Source organism: Microcaecilia unicolor, chromosome 1, assembly GCF_901765095.1.
Source record: "Microcaecilia unicolor chromosome 1, aMicUni1.1, whole genome shotgun sequence".
NCBI classification, from domain to species: Eukaryota; Metazoa; Chordata; class Amphibia; order Gymnophiona; family Siphonopidae; genus Microcaecilia; species Microcaecilia unicolor.
In genome coordinates this window covers 485,702,157-485,718,700 of record NC_044031.1, presented here as the reverse complement: position 1 = coordinate 485,718,700, position 16,544 = coordinate 485,702,157, and the positions used below count along the sequence as shown (strand labels likewise).

The window sequence follows — 16,544 nt, the reverse complement described above, 5'->3', positions numbered from 1 at the left end:
TCTGACGCGGCCAAAAAGGAGCAATCAGAATCATGGTGCCTCGGTCTTGCTTGAGTTTCAACAAAGTCTTCCCCACCAGAGGTATGGGAGGATAAGCATACAGCAGACCCTCCCCCCAGTCCAGGAGGAAGGCATCCGATGCCAGTCTGCCGTGGGCCTGAAGCCTGGAACAGAACTGAGGGACTTTGTGGTTGGCTCGAGATGCGAAGAGATCTACCAAGGGGGTGCCCCACGCTTGGAAGATCTGGCGCACCACTCGGGAATTGAGCGACCATTCGTGAGGTTGCATAATCCTGCTCAACCTGTCGGCCAGACTGTTGTTTACACCTGCCAGATATGTGGCTTGGAGCACCATGCCGTGACAGCGAGCCCAGAGCCACATGCTGACGGCTTCCTGACACAGGGGGCGAGATCCGGTGCCCCCCTGCTTGTTGACGTAATACATGGCAACCTGGTTGTCTGTCTGAATTTGGATAATTTGGTGGGACAGCCGATCTCTGAAAGCCTTCAGAGCGTCCCAGATCGCTCGTAACTCCAGAAGATTGATCTGCAGATCGCGTTCCTGGAGGGACCAGCTTCCTTGGGTGTGAAGCCCTTTCGACATGAGCTCCCCACCCCAGGAGAGACGCATCCGTGGTCAGCACTTTTTGTGGCTGAGGAATTTGGAAGGGACGTCCCAGAGTCAGATTGGACCAAATCGTCCACCAATACAGGGATTCAAGAAAATTCGTGGACAGGTGGATCACGTCTTCTAGATCCCCAGCAGCCTGAAACCACTGGGAAGCTAGGGTCCATTGAGCAGATCGCATGTGAAGGCGGGCCATGGGAGTCACATGAACTGTGGAGGCCATGTGGCCTAGCAATCTCAACATCTGCCGAGCTGTGATCTGCTGGGACGCTCGCACCCGCGAGACGAGGGACAACAAGTTGTTGGCTCTCGTCTCTGGGAGATAGGCGCGAGCCGTCCGAGAATCCAGCAGAGATCCTATGAACTCGAGTCTCTGCACTGGGAGAAGATGGGACTTTGGATAATTTATCACAAACCCCAGTAGCTCCAGGAGGCGAATAGTCATCTGCATGGACTGCAGGGCTCCTGCCTCGGATGTGTTCTTCTGCGAAGTGCCGCTGCTACTACAGCCAAGCACTTCGTGAACACTCTGGGCACAGAGGCGAGCCCAAAGGGTAGCACACAGTACTGGAAGTGACGTGTGCCCAGCTGAAATCGCAAATACTGTCTGTGAGCTGGCAGTATCGGGATGTGCGTATAGGCGTCCTTCAAGTCCGGAGAGCATAGCCAATCGTTTTCCTGAATCATGGGTAGAAGGGTGCCCAGGGAAAGCATCCTGAACTTTTCTTTGACCAGATATTTGTTCAGGGCCCTTAGGTCTAGGATGGGACGCATCCCCCCTGTTTTCTTTTCCACAAGTAAGTACCTGGAATAGAATCCCAGCCCTTCTTGCCCGGATGGCACGGGCTCGACCGCATTGGCGCTGAGAAGGGCGGAGAGTTCCTCTGCAAGTACCTGCTTGTGCTGGAAGCTGTAGGATTGAGCTCCCGGTGGACAATTTGGAGGTTTTGAAGCCAAATTGAGGGTGTACCCGTGCCGGACTATTTGGAGAACCCACTGATCGGAGGTTATGAGAGGCCACCTTTGGTGAAAAGCTTTTAACCTCCCCCCGACTGGTAGGTCGCCCGGCACTGATACTTGGATGTCGGCTATGCTCTGCTGGAGCCAGTCAAAAGCTCGTCCCTTGTTTTTGCTGGGAAGCCGATGGGCCTTGCTGAGGCGCACGCTGCTGACGAGAGCGAGCGCGCTGGGGCTTAGCCTGGGCCGCAGGCTGTCGAGAAGGAGGATTGTACCTACGCTTGCCAGAAGAGTAGGGAACAGTCTTCCTTCCCCCGAAAAATCTTCTACCTGTAGAGGTAGATGCTGAAGGCTGCCGGCGGGAGAACTTGTCGAATGCGGTGTCCCGCTGGTGGAGCTGCTCTACCACCTGTTCGACTTTCTCTCCAAAAATATTATCCGCACGGCAAGGCGAGTCCGCAATCCGCTGCTGGATTCTATTCTCCAGGTCGGAGGCATACAGCCATGAGAGTCTGCGCATCACCACACCTTGAGCAGCGGCCCTGGACGCAACATCAAAGGTGTCATACACCCCTCTGGCCAGGAATTTTCTGCACGCCTTCAGCTGCCTGACCACCTCCTGAAAAGGCTTGGCTTGCTCAGGGGGGAGCGCATCCACCAAGCCCGCCAACTGCCGCACATTGTTCCGCATGTGTATGCTCGTGTAGAGCTGGTAGGACTGAATTTTGGCCACGAGCATAGAAGAGAATGGTAGGCCTTCCTCCCAAAGGAGTCTAAGGTTCTAGAGTCCTTGCCCGGGGGCGCCGAAGCATGCTCCCTAGAACTCTTAGCCTTCTTTAGGGCCAAATCCACAACTCCAGAGTCATGAGGCAACTGTGTGCGCATCAGCTCTGGGTCCCCATGGATCCGGTACTGGGACTCGATCTTCTTGGGAATGTGGGGATTAGTTAGAGGCTTGGTCCAGTTCGCCAGCAATGTCTTTTTTAGGACATGGTGCATGGGTACAGTGGACGCTTCCTTAGGTGGAGAAGGATAGTCCAGGAGCTCAAACATTTCAGCCCTGGGCTCGTCCTCCACAACCACCGGGAAGGGGATGGCCGTAGACATCTCCCGGACAAAGGAAGCGAAAGACAGACTCTCGGGGGGAGAAAGCTGTCTCTCAGGAGAGGGAGTGGGATCAGAAGGAAGACCCTCAGACTCCTCGTCAGAGAAATATCTGGTGTCTTCTTCCTCTTCCCACGAGGCCTCACCCTGGGTGTCAGACACAAGTTCACGGACCTGTGTCTGCAACCGTGCCCGACTCGACTCTGTGGAGCCACGTCCACGATGGGGGCGTCGAGAGGTAGACTCCCTCGCCCGCATCGGCGAAGCTCCCTCCGCCAACGTAGTCGGGGAGCCCTCCTGGGAGGCGACGGCAGCCGGTACCGCACGCGGCACCGACGCCGGAGACCTCACCCCGGGCGATGGACCAGCCGGCGCCACGCTCGACGGTACCGGTGGCACAAGCACCGCCGGTACCGGAGGAGTAGGGCGCAACAGCTCTCCCAGAATCTCTGGGAGAACGGCCCGGAGGCTCTCGTTCAGAGCGGCTGCAGAGAAAGGCATGGAGGTCGATCCAGGCGTCGACGTCAGAACCTGTTCCGGGTGTGGAGGCTGTTCCGGGCTGTCCAGAGTGGAGCGCATCGACACCTCCTGAACAGAGGGTGAGCGGTCCTCTCGGTGCCGATGCCTACTGGGTGCCGACTCCCTCGGCGACCCAGAGCTCTCGGTGCCGACACGGGAAGGAGACCGATGACGATGCTTCTTCGACTTCTTGGAACGAAGCATGTCACCGGAGCTTCCCGGCACCGACGAGGAGGACTTAGAATCCAGCCGTCGCTTCCTCGGGGCCGAGGCCGAAGGAGGTCGGTCTCGGGGGGGCTGTACCGCAGGAGCCCTCAGGGTAGGGGGAGACCCACCCGAAGGCTCACCGCCACCAGCAGGGGAATGGACAGCCCTCACCTGCACTCCAGACGAAGCACCACCGTCCGACGACATCAGCAGACGAGGTCCCGGTACCACCGACGTCGACGCAGCTGTCCGACGTCTCAGCGCCGATGCAGAGGGCCGATGCCTCGATGCACTGGCGGCCGAGGATGAAGGTCTGGACGCTGAAGACGTCGATGCACTCGATACCCCCGGTGCCGATGAAGAGCCCGAGAACAAAACGTTCCACTGGGCCAATCTCGCTACCTGAGTCAGCTTTTGCAAAAGGGAACACAGACTACAGGCCTGCGGGCGGTGCCCAGTCCCCAAGCACTGAAGACACGACGCGTGCCTGTCAGTGAGCGAGATGACCCGGGCGCACTGGGTGCACTTCTTGAAGCCGCTGGGAGACTTCGATGTCATGGGCGGAAAAATCACGCCGGCGAGATCAAAAGTCGAAATGGCGGAAAAGGCACCACAAAAACAAGGGGAAGAAAACTTCGACCCGAGGCCTAAAAGCGGCCTACCCCGACGACGAAAGAAAACTTACCGGGGCGAAAAAGCTGGAAATATCGGGGGAAAAGAGACCGAAGAGTCCCTTTCCACACGCAGAATGGTTTTTTTTTAAAAACACAAAGAGAACGCGCGAGGTCGACTTTGCGGGGCACGACACGGCGAAAACACGACCGTACCGAGCGCGGACAAAAAGAAGACTGACGAACACGAGCCGGTTCGGGCGGTAAGATGGCCACGCATGCGTGGTGCGCATGAGCGCGCGAGGACTAGCAAAGGCCTTTGCTAGTGAAGTTTCCGATTGGAGGGACTGCCGTGGACGTCACCCATCAGTGAGAACAAGCAGCCTGCTTGTCCTCGGAGAATGCCACTTGCACCCGCAGGGAATTGTAAGCTAGGCCTTTTTGTAAGACCTCCTGCAAAAAGTCCAGCACTGTCGAGACTGTAGCTCGCTCGGGTGTGATCGCCTTTGAAACACCCCACGCCTCAAATTTGCACCAGATCAGAACATAAGCTGCGGAGGTGGACCGCTTGCGGGCCTTCAAGAGAGTGGAGATGACCTTGTTAGAGTAGCCCTTGTCTCTCAATTGCGCCCTATCAATAGGCCTTAAGACCAAATCGGCAGGGATCCTCCATAGACACCGGACCCTGAACCAACAGGTTCGGCACCAGGGGCAAATGCACCGGAGCGTCCACCAACATCCGGCGGAGATCCACATACCACAGATGCCTTGGCCAATCTGGAGCGATGAGAATTACCAGACCTCGGTGCTGTCGAATCTGCAGTAGGACTCGCCCTATCAAGGGCCAAGGAAGGAACACATACAGGAGCTCCAAGATCCAGGGTTGAGCCAGAGCAACCAACCCCGCCGAATGAGGATCTCTCCTTCTGCTGAAAAAGTGAGGTACTTTGGCATTTGCACGTGACGCCATTAGAGCCATTCCAGGAGTCCCCCATTTGGCACAAATGTGAAGAAGTTCCCATTCCGCCGGGTTGATTTGATGCCTGCTGAGAAAATCAGCTTGCACGTTGCTCTGACCTGCTATGTGAGTTGCCGACAGGAGCTACAGGTGTAGCTCGGCCCAGTGGCAAATCTGAGCGGCCTCCATGGCCAGGGCCCTGCACAGAGTGCCTCCCTGACGATTTATGTATGCCACCGCTGTCGTGTTTGTCTGACAGAACCCGGACAGCAAGCCCCTTCAGAGTCTTTTGAAAGGCCATAAGAGCCTGGAATATCGCTCTCAGTTCCAAGCGATTGATGGACCACCCTGCTTCCATGGGTGTCCACAGACCCTGAGCATAGCTTCCCTGGCAATGCGCTCCCCAGCCTAGAAGGTTGGCATCTGTTATCACCAGGCACCAAGAAGGAAGCGCAAGAGGCATTCCTTGGCACAGCATCCTGTTGGAGAGCCACCACTCCATACTGAGCCAGGCTGCCGGGAGCAACGTTAGTCTCCGCTGATATTCCTGGGCCATCGGAGACCATTGTTAAAGCAGGGCAATCTGCAGAGGCCTCCATATGCGCTCTCGCCCAAGGCACCACCTCCAAGGTGGCCGTCATCAACCCCAGCAGCTGGACAAAGTCCCAAGCTCGCGGGCGAGGCATCCGTAGGAGCACACGGACCTGATTCTGAAGCTTGCACCGCCTTTGGTCGGGGAGAAAGAAAACCCTGATGCCGTGTCGAACCAGACCCCCAAATACTGGAGAGACTGAGAGGGGGTCAGGTGACTTTTGGGTATATTGACCACCCAGCCTAGCCCCTGCAGGACTGCCACCACTCTGGCTGTGTCAAGACGACTCTCGGTTGCCGAATCCGCTCTGATGAGCCAGTCGTCGAGAGGCAGGCAGCTACAACCACCATTACCTTGGAGAAGGTGCGGCGAGCTGTGGCTAGGCCGAAAGGCAAGGCCTGAAACTGGAAATGCTTTCCCAACACCACAAAGCGGATAGGAATGTGCAAAAAAGCTTCTTTTAGGTCCAGAGACGTGAGAAACTCTCCTGGCTGTACTGCCGCATGACGGAGCGCAGGGTTTCCATGCGAAAATGTCATACTCCGAGAGCCTTGCTGACTCTTCGTAAGTCGAGGATCGGTCTGAAAGACTCGCCTTTTCGAGGCACGACAAGTAAATGGAATAGCAGCCACAGCTTCATTCAGCGGGAGGCTCCAGGATCACTGCTCCGAGGGGCAACAAGACTCGTAAGGTCTCCTCTACCACCACCCGTTTTACGGCAGTGCCGCATCGGGATTCCACAAACGCGTCTCGCACCGGGGCACCAAATTCCAGTCGGTAACCTTCTCTGATCAGGGCTAGGACCCACTGATCAGAGGTAACCTTGGTCCACTCCTCTAGAAAGAGGGAAAGATGTCCTCCTATTGCAGGCAAGGAGGAGTGGACCGGCGTCCCATCATTGTGGAGAACGCCCCTGAACTCCTGGCCTTGAACCGGCCCCGCGGAACGTTTGTCCGCGCAAAAGGAGTTCCTCTGCTGAAAACGGGCACGTTGAGAAAACCCAGCAGAGCGCCCCGGGCAATACCTGCGAGCTTCATGGAAGCGAGTTCTGGAAGAGGAGGGAAACACAGAACCTATCCTCAGGTAACCACTGGGATTTAGATTCCCCCAGGTCTTTCACAATCTTCTCCAATTCCTCTCCAAATAACAGGAGGCCCCGAAAGAGCAGCCTCACCAGCCTTTGCTTAGAAGCCATGTCAGTCGCCAAATGCCACAGCCAAAGAAGGCGGCGGCCGGACACCGCCACAGACATCTGTTTAGCCAAAGCTCTGACCAGATCAAAAAAGGGTGTCAGCCAAAAATGACAGGGCCGACTCCATCCACAGGCTGTTCCACCGCCTACTGTAGCCAGGAAAGACATGCCCGGGCTGCATAGGAACTGCAAATAGACGCCCTCAAGGCAAGGTCCGCAATTTCAAAGGACCACTTCAGCGCAGACTCCAGCCGCCGGTCCTGCATGTCTTTCAAAGCGACCACTCCCTCTACTGGGAGAGTGGTCTTTTTTGTCACCGCCGTGACCAACGCATCCACTTTAGGCATCCCCAAAGGGGCCAAGTGACCCTCACACAGAGGGTAAAGCTGACCCATAGCCCTAGCCACTTTCAAAGGCCCATCGGGGTCAGACCACTGAGCAGAAATAAGCTCTTGGATGGAGCCATACTCCGGAAAGGCCCGAATTGGCTTCTTAGTACTCGCCATCCTAAGATTAACAGAGAAGGCCTCGCCTTCAGCAGGATCATCAATCAAGAGGGCCTGCAGGGCGTCAGTAATGAGAGCTGGCAGCTCGTTGTGGTGGAAAATCCGGACCGCATTGGGATTATCCAAATCCAGTGGCAAACAGGCACCCTCCTCTGGATCATCCATCCCTGAGGGCCTGCCAGATCCCTCAGACTCTCCACAGCCCGACCATGGGGGGGGGGGGGGGGGGGGGAGGAGGAGGATATGCGCCCCTTTCAGACGGGGAATTTACCCGTCTATGTTTAGCGTGTTTCCAACGCTCGGGGGGAGGAAGTAACCTCTGAAGCCATCCCCGGGGCATCAACACCCGGAGGGAAGCCAGGATGCAACATAGTGTCCGACACCTGCGGCAGAGCTCTTTTCAGCATGAAAGCCTTATGCATTAAAAGCACAAACTCAGGGGAGAAAAACTCACCCTTACCCTCCGCCTCCGAATTAGGAGCTCCTCTGGCAGCCTCTAAACGAGGTGTCCCCCTGCACTCAGACTCTTTCGCAAACGAGAGGGTCGAGACATGCGGCGCTTCCAAAATGGCGCCCGCTGCCAGCGTCATCGAGCGGGAAGAAACATCGCTCGCCATGCTCATACTAGCGTGAGCGTCTAAGGAGCAAGTTTTAAACAGCCCCGCTGCTGATCTGCGTTTACCACAATGGGAGCAGCGCTTAACTCCTTCAGCAGCCATCGCCAGACAGGACGGGAATATAACAATAAAAATGGCGGCTTCGCACCAAAACTTACCCCGATCGGAACGGCGTCTGTGAGACCTCCCCGGAGGAGCTGGGCACCACTCTCACCTCAGAGGACCAAGTCAACAAGCTCCGGTCAAGCTGCACAGAACCAGAATCACTGGAAAAAGCCTCAGAACAGCCACGCAGTAAAAGCATGCTCTTTTTTTTTTTTAACGCTGTGAGGAAAGTTGGAGGCAGGCAGCAACAGAGGGACTCTGGGAGGTGGGGGGAATGGGTAAGGCAGGGAAAGGGCAAACCTATATGCCTTTAAAGTGGGCACCACCAGCCACAACACCCCTGCTCAACTGGCAAAGCACAGGAGCCACCCCAGGCAGTCTGAAATCCAGGAGCTGATCAAGCTACATCCACACCTGCTGGGAGATAGAGAAATGTGTTCGAACAAATCCACAAACAAGTGGCGAACTCAAATGCCCCACAGGAGAATACAGGTATAGGAGAAAGTGGGATGTTTGACCACGTTACACCAAAAACTGGATAGATTGATCTTAAAAACACTTGTTTATTGGTGAAAAAAGACTCGACACAAACATTGTGTTTCGGACGTTAGGCCTGCATCAGGAGTCTCAGTCGACGGAGAACAGCTGATACAAACGTTTAAATCTATGTGGTACGGTGATCCATATAAAGGGTCTGTTGCTCAGTCACTGGAGAACAGCTGATGCAAACGTTGAAAGACACGTGGTGTGTTGATCTACGAGGTGGGTCTTTAAAAAGACCTTTTCAAAGAAACTTGCTCGTAGACAATTGGAGTGCCAGCGTGAAGCACTCCAACTGTCTACAAGCAAGTTTGGGTCTTTTTCTGATTAGAGACTAATCAAAAACAAATGTGTTAACGCTGAATATACATGCCACAGCAGATATAGCACTCCCACACCGTCTTATATGGTTGCAAAAAAAAAAAAAAAAAAATCAAATACCTAGGGATAATCTTTTTCTCACAGTAGAGCTAATACATGCTGTTTCACAAGACATTCTGGGGGGAAAAAAAAGATCTGTTAAGCTGGTCTGTGCTCCAACTTACTAAATGGTGGGGTGGGCCTCAAACTATCAAAATTATAATACCAAAGATATTATTTTAAGTATGGTACCGACATTATACAACAAAATCTATAAACAGATTGAGGAGTGCTATGGTATTTTTGGGGACAAATGGAAAACCTAAAATATCTTTACATTTCCTAAAAACTCTGCTGGAGTGATGTTTCTGTATTTTTATGTATACCATAAAGCTTTACTGTTGAGGTATTTGCTTGGTTAAGACAGGATGTGTCAGACAAACCAATCTAGCTGCAAATAGAGGTGGCTAGATGCCAGCCCATTCCTTTAACAGGAAAAATTACACTACAACAGATCTTTAAAAATATTCCTGTTTATAAAGCTATACATAGTTGTTTAGAAGAGCTAGATTCTATGATGAAGACTCCATATTCCTCTTCCAGATTCTGATATGGTTTAATCCTATTGTAAGATAAGCAATATGAAAAACTGCTTGCAAACCTGGAGTAATAAATGAATTTAGAAGTTAGCAGATCTGATAGATGGATCTCATCTGAAACTGTTTTACATTCTTCAGAATCATTTCTCTCTTCTGTCTAGACACTTGTTTAAATGGATCAAGCTGAAACACTGTTTAGAACAAATAAAATGAATACCACTCAAGGTAACGAAGTCCCTTTCTGTGCCTACTTCTAGGCATGAAGCATTTCATTTATAAATGTTTTCCAAAATGCTAAAGTTTCAGAGCAATGAATACTTAAGACTCTGGGAGGAAGAAGTAGATTTTGATCTCTTGAATGATTATTACTACTACTACTACTACTACTATTTAGCATTTCTATAGCGCTACAAGGCATACGCAGCGCTGCACAAACATAGAAGACAGTCCCTGCTCAAAGAGCTTACAATCTAATAGACAAAAAATAAATAAAGTAAGCAAATCAAATCAATTAATGTGAACGGGAAGGAAGAGAGGAGGGTAGGTGGAGGCGAGTGGTTACAAGTGGTTACGAGTCAAAAGCAATGTTAAAGAGGTGGGCTTTCAGTCTAGATTTAAAGGTGGCCAAGGATGGGGCAAGACGTAGGGGCTCAGGAAGTTTATTCCAGGCGTAGGGTGCAGCCTGGAGTTGGCAGTAGTGGAGAAGGGAATAGATAAGAAGGATTTATCCATGGAGCGGAGTGCACGGGAAGGGGTGTAGGGAAGGACGAGTGTGGAGAGATACTGGGGAGCAGCAGAGTGAATACATTTATAGGTTAGTAGAAGAAGTTTGAACAGGATGCGAAAACGGATAGGGAGCCAGTGAAGGGTCTTGAGGAGAGGGGTAGTATGAGTAAAGCGACCCTGGCGGAAGATGAGACGGGCAGCAGAGTTTTGAACCGACTGGAGAGGGGAGAGGTGACTAAGTGAGAGGCCAGCAAGAAGCAGATTGCAGTAGTCTAAACGAGAGGTGACAAGGGTGTGGATGAGGGTTTTGGTAGAGTGCTCGGAAAGAAAGGGGCGGATTTTACGGATGTTGTAAAGAAAGAAACGACAGGTCTTGGCGGTCTGCTGGATATGAGCAGAGAAGGAGAGAGAAGAGTCAAAGATGACCCCAAGGTTTCGAGCTGAGGAGACAGGGAGAATAAGAGAGCCATCAACAGAAATAGAAAACGGGGGGAGCGGGGAGGTGGGTTTGGGGGGGAAAATGAGAAGCTCGGTTTTGGTCATATTTAATTTCAGGTGGCGTTGAGACATCCAGACAGCAATGTCAGACAAGCACGCTGAAACTTTGGTTTGGATGCAAGGTGAGATATCAGGGGTAGAAAGGTAGATTTGGGAGTCATCAGCATAGAGATGGTAGGAAAAGCCATGGGATGAGATTAATGAACCAAGGGAAGAAGTGTAGATAGAAAAGAGGAGGGGACCAAGAACAGAACCCTGAGGTACGCCGACAGGCAGAGGGATAGAAGTAGAAGAGGATCCACCAGAGTGAACACTAAAGGTGCGGAGGGAGAGGTAGGAAGAGAACCAGGAAAGGACAGAGCCCTGGAATCCAAGTGAGGACAGGGTATCGAGAAGTATGCTGTGATCGACAGTGTCAAAAGCAGCGGAAAGATCAAGACGAATGAGGATGGAATATTGACCTCTGGATTTAGCCAGTAATAGGTCATTGGAGACTTTAGTAAGCGCAGTTTCGGTTGAGTGGAGAGGGCGAAAACCAGATTGTAATGGGTCAAGAATAGCATGTGAGGAGAGAAAATCAAGGCAGCAGCGGTGAACAGCACGCTCAAGTAATTTGGAGAGAAAAGGAAGGAGGGAGATGGGTCGGTAATTAGAGGGACAAGTAGGGTCAAGTGAAGGCTTCTTAAGGAGAGGTGTGACCACAGCATGTTTAAAGGCAGCAGGGACAGTCGCAGTGGAAAGTGAGAGGTTGAGAATGTGACAGATAAAAGGAATAAGAGTAGGAGAGATGGCATTAAGAAGGTGGGTGGGAATGGGATCAGAGGAACAGGTGGTACATTTTGAGGAAGAAAGGAGAAGTGTAGTTTCCTCAATAGTAACTTCAGGAAAGGAGGAAAGGGAATGAGGGGAAGGAGAGAGAGGGGGACGGACTAGGCAGTGAACTTGCTCTTGAATGTACTTCAATTTCAATTAAATCAAGTCATTAATTGCCAGGTAATTAAATGTGACTTGAATTAATTGAAATTGAAGATCTCTTGAAGGAGCAATGGTCAAGATTCTGGAAATTTACTACAAAAGTATTGTTGTCAACTAAGAGGCATATTGTCAAAGCACTTTGGGAGGCTAAGTTCCATAGGTTTCTATGGAACTTTGGGAGGCTAAGTGCTTTGAAAATGAGCTTGTAACGGTACTATCGTTTTTTGCACCTCATTAAGCACTGTGGATTCCACATAAATGAATAGCATATATGATTTACATGTGCCCAAATCTGTTTTAAGTCCAATATTTTACTGCATCTTTTAGACAATGAACAAGCTAAACTTCTCAATATTTTACCTTTAAGGCTATATTGCAATGTTGGAAAAATAATGGTACACTTACTGTGCACTTTTGGTGGCAGTTTCACAATGTCAAAAACTTGAAATGGCAGCTGCAACCAAAGGAAGTGGTTTTCATGTCCAAACGTATGGACTCCCTTAAAACATATTTAACAGCAATGCTGATAACATGGATTAGAACTGAAATGTCCTGCGCATTCACTTAGAACTGAATGCTTCACTTTATTTTACTTTTTCTCTATGTTGTGGAACCAAACTCTATGTATTAACTGTAATAGAGGATCTTTCTGGAAAACTGTTCAGAATTACGTGATCTACTGTTAAGTTTCAGAAAATTTAATAAAAAGTTGAAAAATTATGAGCTGCATTTGTCAATATCAAAATTAAACTGAAGAAGTTATTTAGACATTGATATAATGCTCTATGCAAGGGTACTTTCATCAAATTAGACAGATACAAATATCTGCCCCAATTAGTTAAGTCTAAATTTAACATTTGCTAATATTTACTGATGCACATTAATGCAAGTTAAGTTCGTAGTAAGTAAATATGACCCACTGAGAAAAATGAGGGCTGTATTACTTAACATGCATTAAATCAGGATAATACTGATTAGTAAATTACACTCTGGGGAATTATGTATTTCTGTGCATAATTTTGCCTACAATTTATGAATTGCACAATTCCCCCCACTGTAGGCAAGGCCCAAGATGACTGTTGCAGCATACTGGATTTTGTTTCTGGTGATATATATTGTGGGCCAAAATTCTCCTCTTTCCCCATTCTCTCTGTTGCAGCTCTATGCCAGATTACTTTCCCACCCTCTTCTCATTACTGCTGAGCTGCCTTTACCATTAGAGGCCCTACTGTCTCTCAACAGCTCATTGCTTGTTTTGTGGAACTGTACGGCTCTTGCATGAACAAAGTACGAATTTGGGCAGTATTATAATTCAGCTCTGTGCCATTTGGGTGCAGAAGCAGTCAGCTGTACAGGGGGCAGTAAGGCCCATGGCAGCAATGATAAGTAATACAGGGTTCACTATATGCCAAGAAAGACTGTTGGGGAGGGGCATGCAAGGATTTGGGGGGGGGGGGGGGGGTGCTGTACACATTGTGTCAAAGGGCTAAAGAAATGCAGTTAGATCTTTGACCGTGTTTGTTCCAGTCCCCTGCTCTATTGTGGGAGGGGGAGTGAAAACATAGTGGTAGCACTGAACAGTGTAGTAGCAGCGGGAATATCAAGCCTTTTGGCTGCTAGAGTCAAGCTGCAGAGGCTGCAACAAGTGCTATGGGTGGCTGGAAAAAAAAAAGTGTGTGAACGACTGGTCATGCAGCAAGTGAAGAGTCTGCTGACTGGTACAGGAGCATCCTGGACAGAAATGAAGACTGGAAAACTTACAAGGTAAGAGGTAATGTTGAGAGAAAAAGCAAGGTCAATAGGAGCAACTGAAAAGCGATGAAATTAGTGAAGAGAAGTACTGCCATCTACCTTTCACTTCATTTAAACCAGAACTTTTCTATTACAGTTAAGTTTAGAACTGGGACATTTCCTAAAAGGAAGGAAAGGAAGGCTGGGGGAACTAATGAGGCACAGGGTAAAAAGAATCACACTGGGTTTGTGGTCACCACTCACTCCACACACACTCCTCCCTCTCTCTGTGCACTCCCTGGTCCTGCTGTAATGCAAACACACTGATCCCCTTACCCTTAAAGAGGATTTTATACTGTTCTATTTAATATATTGTGTAAAAATATATAGTAATTACTTCTGCATAATATTTGGCACACTAATTCCTTAGGATATAAGTGATCCAAATCAGCTACTGAGGCTGATAAAATGGGAGATAAAATTAAGCTAATTTCACGTTACTGGGATCTCATGGCCATGAAACATTACAAAATTTGCTCATCCATGACTAGCATCTCATAGGTTCTTTCAATCATATCATATATAGTTAGCAATAAAAAAAAATGTTTGAAATCCAGAGACGAAGTATGTGACTGACATCCTAAAGTCCACAGAAAATAGCAGTTAACACATAAGCAACTTGGCTTTCTCCATGGAATTTGTCCCTGTCCCCGTTTCATTCTCTATTTCACACTCCCATAAACTCTCACATCTAAATCCCCTCCACCTCCCCTTATCTCAAAATCCACTCCCAAACAACTTTGTCTACTCATTCCTAAAGTGCCTGCTGTTTGTCCAAAATGTGATGCTACTAAACGTGACAAAGTGATTAATTTTAACAGAACAATATTTTTAATATGAACAAGTGATTTAAAAGTGCGTTGAGTTCATAAAAATAGCCACATCTTACTGAACCTAATTGAGTCCTTCCACTTCCTAGTGTCTACTTAGTGTTGGATTGTGGCCTTGTTTTCCCACTACCCCAATGTACACTGTATTCCAGCACACAGCTGCAAAGGTGGGAATATCCCAGATTACTCATGCAGTTTAATTTCTCCTGTAGTACGGGATATGTCCACTATGTATGAGTACTATACCTTTAGCCAGTGTTACACACCCCCATTATACCATATCACTGGTATCAATTTGGTGTCATTGCACTCATACCATCCATGTAGTACAAATTCCCCTTACTTATATCCTCTATTTTTTTTTTTTTAAGGGTGTTGCAGTCTACGCTTATTTTACCTGGAAAACCACATCATATTCAGCATCCCACAAACTACTGGCTCTAAATTACTGTTCCTGAGCAATCATTAATAGGCAATGTCAGTGAAAGCCCATGGAGAACAGTTTCAAGTCATTTGCCACTTTTCATCATTAAAGAGCCAGATAAGATGAGCTATGCAATCCTCCAGCTGTCTGTTCTGTATCCAAAGTGGTGCACATACACAAGGAAGAAGACTCACAAGTGAGCTATCACAAACTTTGAGAGTGTCCACAAAAAGACAATTAACCCAACAACAGTAAAATTATCCAGACTTTCATGACTTACACTGTGTTCCCGTGCTCAAGACTACGGACATGACTAGGCACATTTCAGTTACCTTTCATTTATCCTCATTAGTAAATGGTGATGGGTTAGGCATGCCTTTCAAAAGGCTCTCCGTGTCTTTGGGGTTGTCAAAGAACAGTGCCTTGTTGTTATACAGCACTCATGCACGGGCCAGATATAGCAGAGTGACCGTAATGCCTCGTCTGTGGAGTCCGCTGCACAAAGGAGCCATTGCATGCCTTTGGGTAGTCACCTGTATAGAGAAATCCTGAAATATCAGAATTCTATTCTCCTCATACTGAAGCTCTCTAAGTTGCCTGTACCTGCTCAGAATCCTCTCTTTAACAGCATAGTTTAGGAAGTGGGCTATGACTGGTTTCGTCTTCTGATCATTATCCCTGCGCAGACTGATCCAATGAGCTAGCTCTGACAGTCAAGCCTGCAGCTTCTACTCCCAGATCCTGGACCATAGGCAACCAACTCCTGCTCCTTAATGGAATCTGATAAGCCTATAAATTGGAGGTTTTTCCTCCTGCCACAGTTTTCTTGATATTCTAGACCAGGGGTCCTCAAATCCAGTCCTTGATGTCCATAACCCAGCCTGGTTTTCAGGATTCCCACAATTAATATGTATGAGATCTCTCTGCATTCACTGCTTCCATTGCCTGCTAAGAGATCTCGTACATATTCATTGTGGAAATCATGAAAATCATTTGAGGACCCTTGTTCTAGATGATCGAGGAGCTGTTTATTTGCTGGGCCTCCAGGGCTCAAATACATGTATCCATGCTGTAAAATGCAGTCCTCCACTCTCTGGACACAGTTCACTTGCAATTAAATCATTCTTTAATATCTTCAATTGTAGCATGGAGTTTTGAAAGTTTATCGTCCATAACCTCAGTCAGATTTTTCATCAGTTCTTGGACAATCACTTCACGCAGAGTGATCATCAGGCCTACATTGTCAGTTTCCATTTTGTCGTCTTGCTATTTGTTTCATTTCTTTGCACTATGCTGCTGTTTGCTTGTCATTACCATTGTTTCCCTTATTGAATCTTGGATATTTGCTAATGTAGCTGATTTAACTACTATTCCTTTATTGGGGATTTTTCAAAGGTTTGCCTGTGCTCTTTTCTATTTGAGTTTTACAGTTGTTTATCCCGGAGCTATGCTCATGGGCGTCCATTTAGCATGCTGCCATCACATCACCCCCCCCCCCCCCCCCCCACAAGATAATATCTTCTGCAGCACTGAAGTTTCCACCCTACTTAAAACCAGGGCTGTGGAATCTGTACACTAATCCTTTGACTCCAACGCCTCTATTTTTCTACTTTCAATTCCTACTACATATATTTTAAATCTAAAAGAAATCTGATTAATTACCAAAGAATAGGATATTTCTTTATGTACAATTATAGACCACAAAATATATTTGAAGTCTAAACATAGAACCTTACAAAAATAAATATAAAAATACATTTTACATATATTATTATTATATGCATTATTTTACACAAATTTGTATG

The 16,544-nt window shown here is 48.7% G+C and overlaps 1 protein-coding gene across 3 annotated transcripts in view; it reads right to left on the bottom strand.

Annotated features, from left to right (window-relative positions):
• The window catches only part of UBE2V2 (ubiquitin conjugating enzyme E2 V2), a 62,480-nt gene that overhangs the window by 24,133 nt on the left and 21,803 nt on the right, over nucleotides 1-16,544 (bottom strand). Inside the window, exon 1 of one of the 3 annotated variants that reach the window (XM_030214190.1) lies at nucleotides 15,072-15,272. The exons of the other annotated variants lie outside the window; for them this stretch is intronic. Coding sequence (XP_030070050.1) covers nucleotides 15,072-15,078 — 7 coding nt within the window. The 5' untranslated portion in view covers nucleotides 15,079-15,272. Of the gene's footprint in view, nucleotides 1-15,071; nucleotides 15,273-16,544 lie in introns of those variants that run through there. 3 annotated transcript variants of the gene reach the window in all.